The sequence below is a fragment of the Corvus brachyrhynchos genome, unplaced genomic scaffold (genome assembly GCF_000691975.1).
Source record: "Corvus brachyrhynchos isolate BGI_N302 unplaced genomic scaffold, ASM69197v1 scaffold342, whole genome shotgun sequence".
NCBI classification, from domain to species: Eukaryota; Metazoa; Chordata; class Aves; order Passeriformes; family Corvidae; genus Corvus; species Corvus brachyrhynchos.
In genome coordinates this window covers 61,658-62,320 of record NW_008236630.1, presented here as the reverse complement: position 1 = coordinate 62,320, position 663 = coordinate 61,658, and the positions used below count along the sequence as shown (strand labels likewise).

At 53.4% G+C, this 663-nt stretch overlaps 1 protein-coding gene across 1 annotated transcript in view; it reads left to right on the top strand.

Moving 5' to 3' along the window:
- Window positions 1-81: 81 nt before the first annotated feature.
- Window positions 82-663, top strand: part of TIA1 (TIA1 cytotoxic granule-associated RNA binding protein) — a gene marked incomplete at its 5' end in the record, with an annotated part of 16,909 nt that continues 16,327 nt past the window's right edge. The window contains one exon of the mRNA XM_017726653.1: window positions 82-158. Coding sequence (XP_017582142.1) covers window positions 82-158 — 77 coding nt within the window. The remainder of the gene's footprint in view (window positions 159-663) is intronic.

Sequence of the window (663 nt, the reverse complement as noted above, 5' to 3'; positions counted from 1 at the left end):
GCCTTTCCCCTGCGGGAAGCTGCGGCCGCCCCTCAGGGGCTGAGGTTTCTCGCTGGGCTTTTTATAAAAATCCCGTGACTTGGGCTCGACAGCAACAACAACAGCAGCCACCCGTGGGTCACGGATGGGCTTCGTGGCCAAGGAAGCCAAAATCCCAGGTGGGAGTGGGGATTTGGGATGTGGTTGTGCTTGAGGAGGCTGATCCGTGCCCGAATTGGGAATGTGTGCCCCCGAGCACGTTGGCCCTCAGTTATTCCAGGCAGATCTGGTGCTTCCAAAACCTGAGGGCTTTGGGAGGAACCGACCAAATGTTGTGTAGAACGTGGGCAAACACCAGCCTGAGCTGCTGGGGCAGCTGGGAAGTGGTGCTCAGGAAGGGATATGAGAACTGGAGTTTCTGTACTGGAAAATGGGTGTAGGGATATGGGAACTGGAGTCTGTACTGGGAAATAAATGGGTGTAGGGATGTGGGAGTTGGAGTTTCTGTACTGGGAAATAAATGGGTGTAGGGATGTGGGAGTTGGAGTTTCTGTACTGGGAAATAAATGGGTGTAGGGATGTGGGAACTGGAGTCTGTACTGGGAAATAAATGGGTGTAGGGATGTGGGAACTGGAGTCTGTACTGGGAAATAAATGGGTGTAGGGATGTGGGAACTGGAGTCT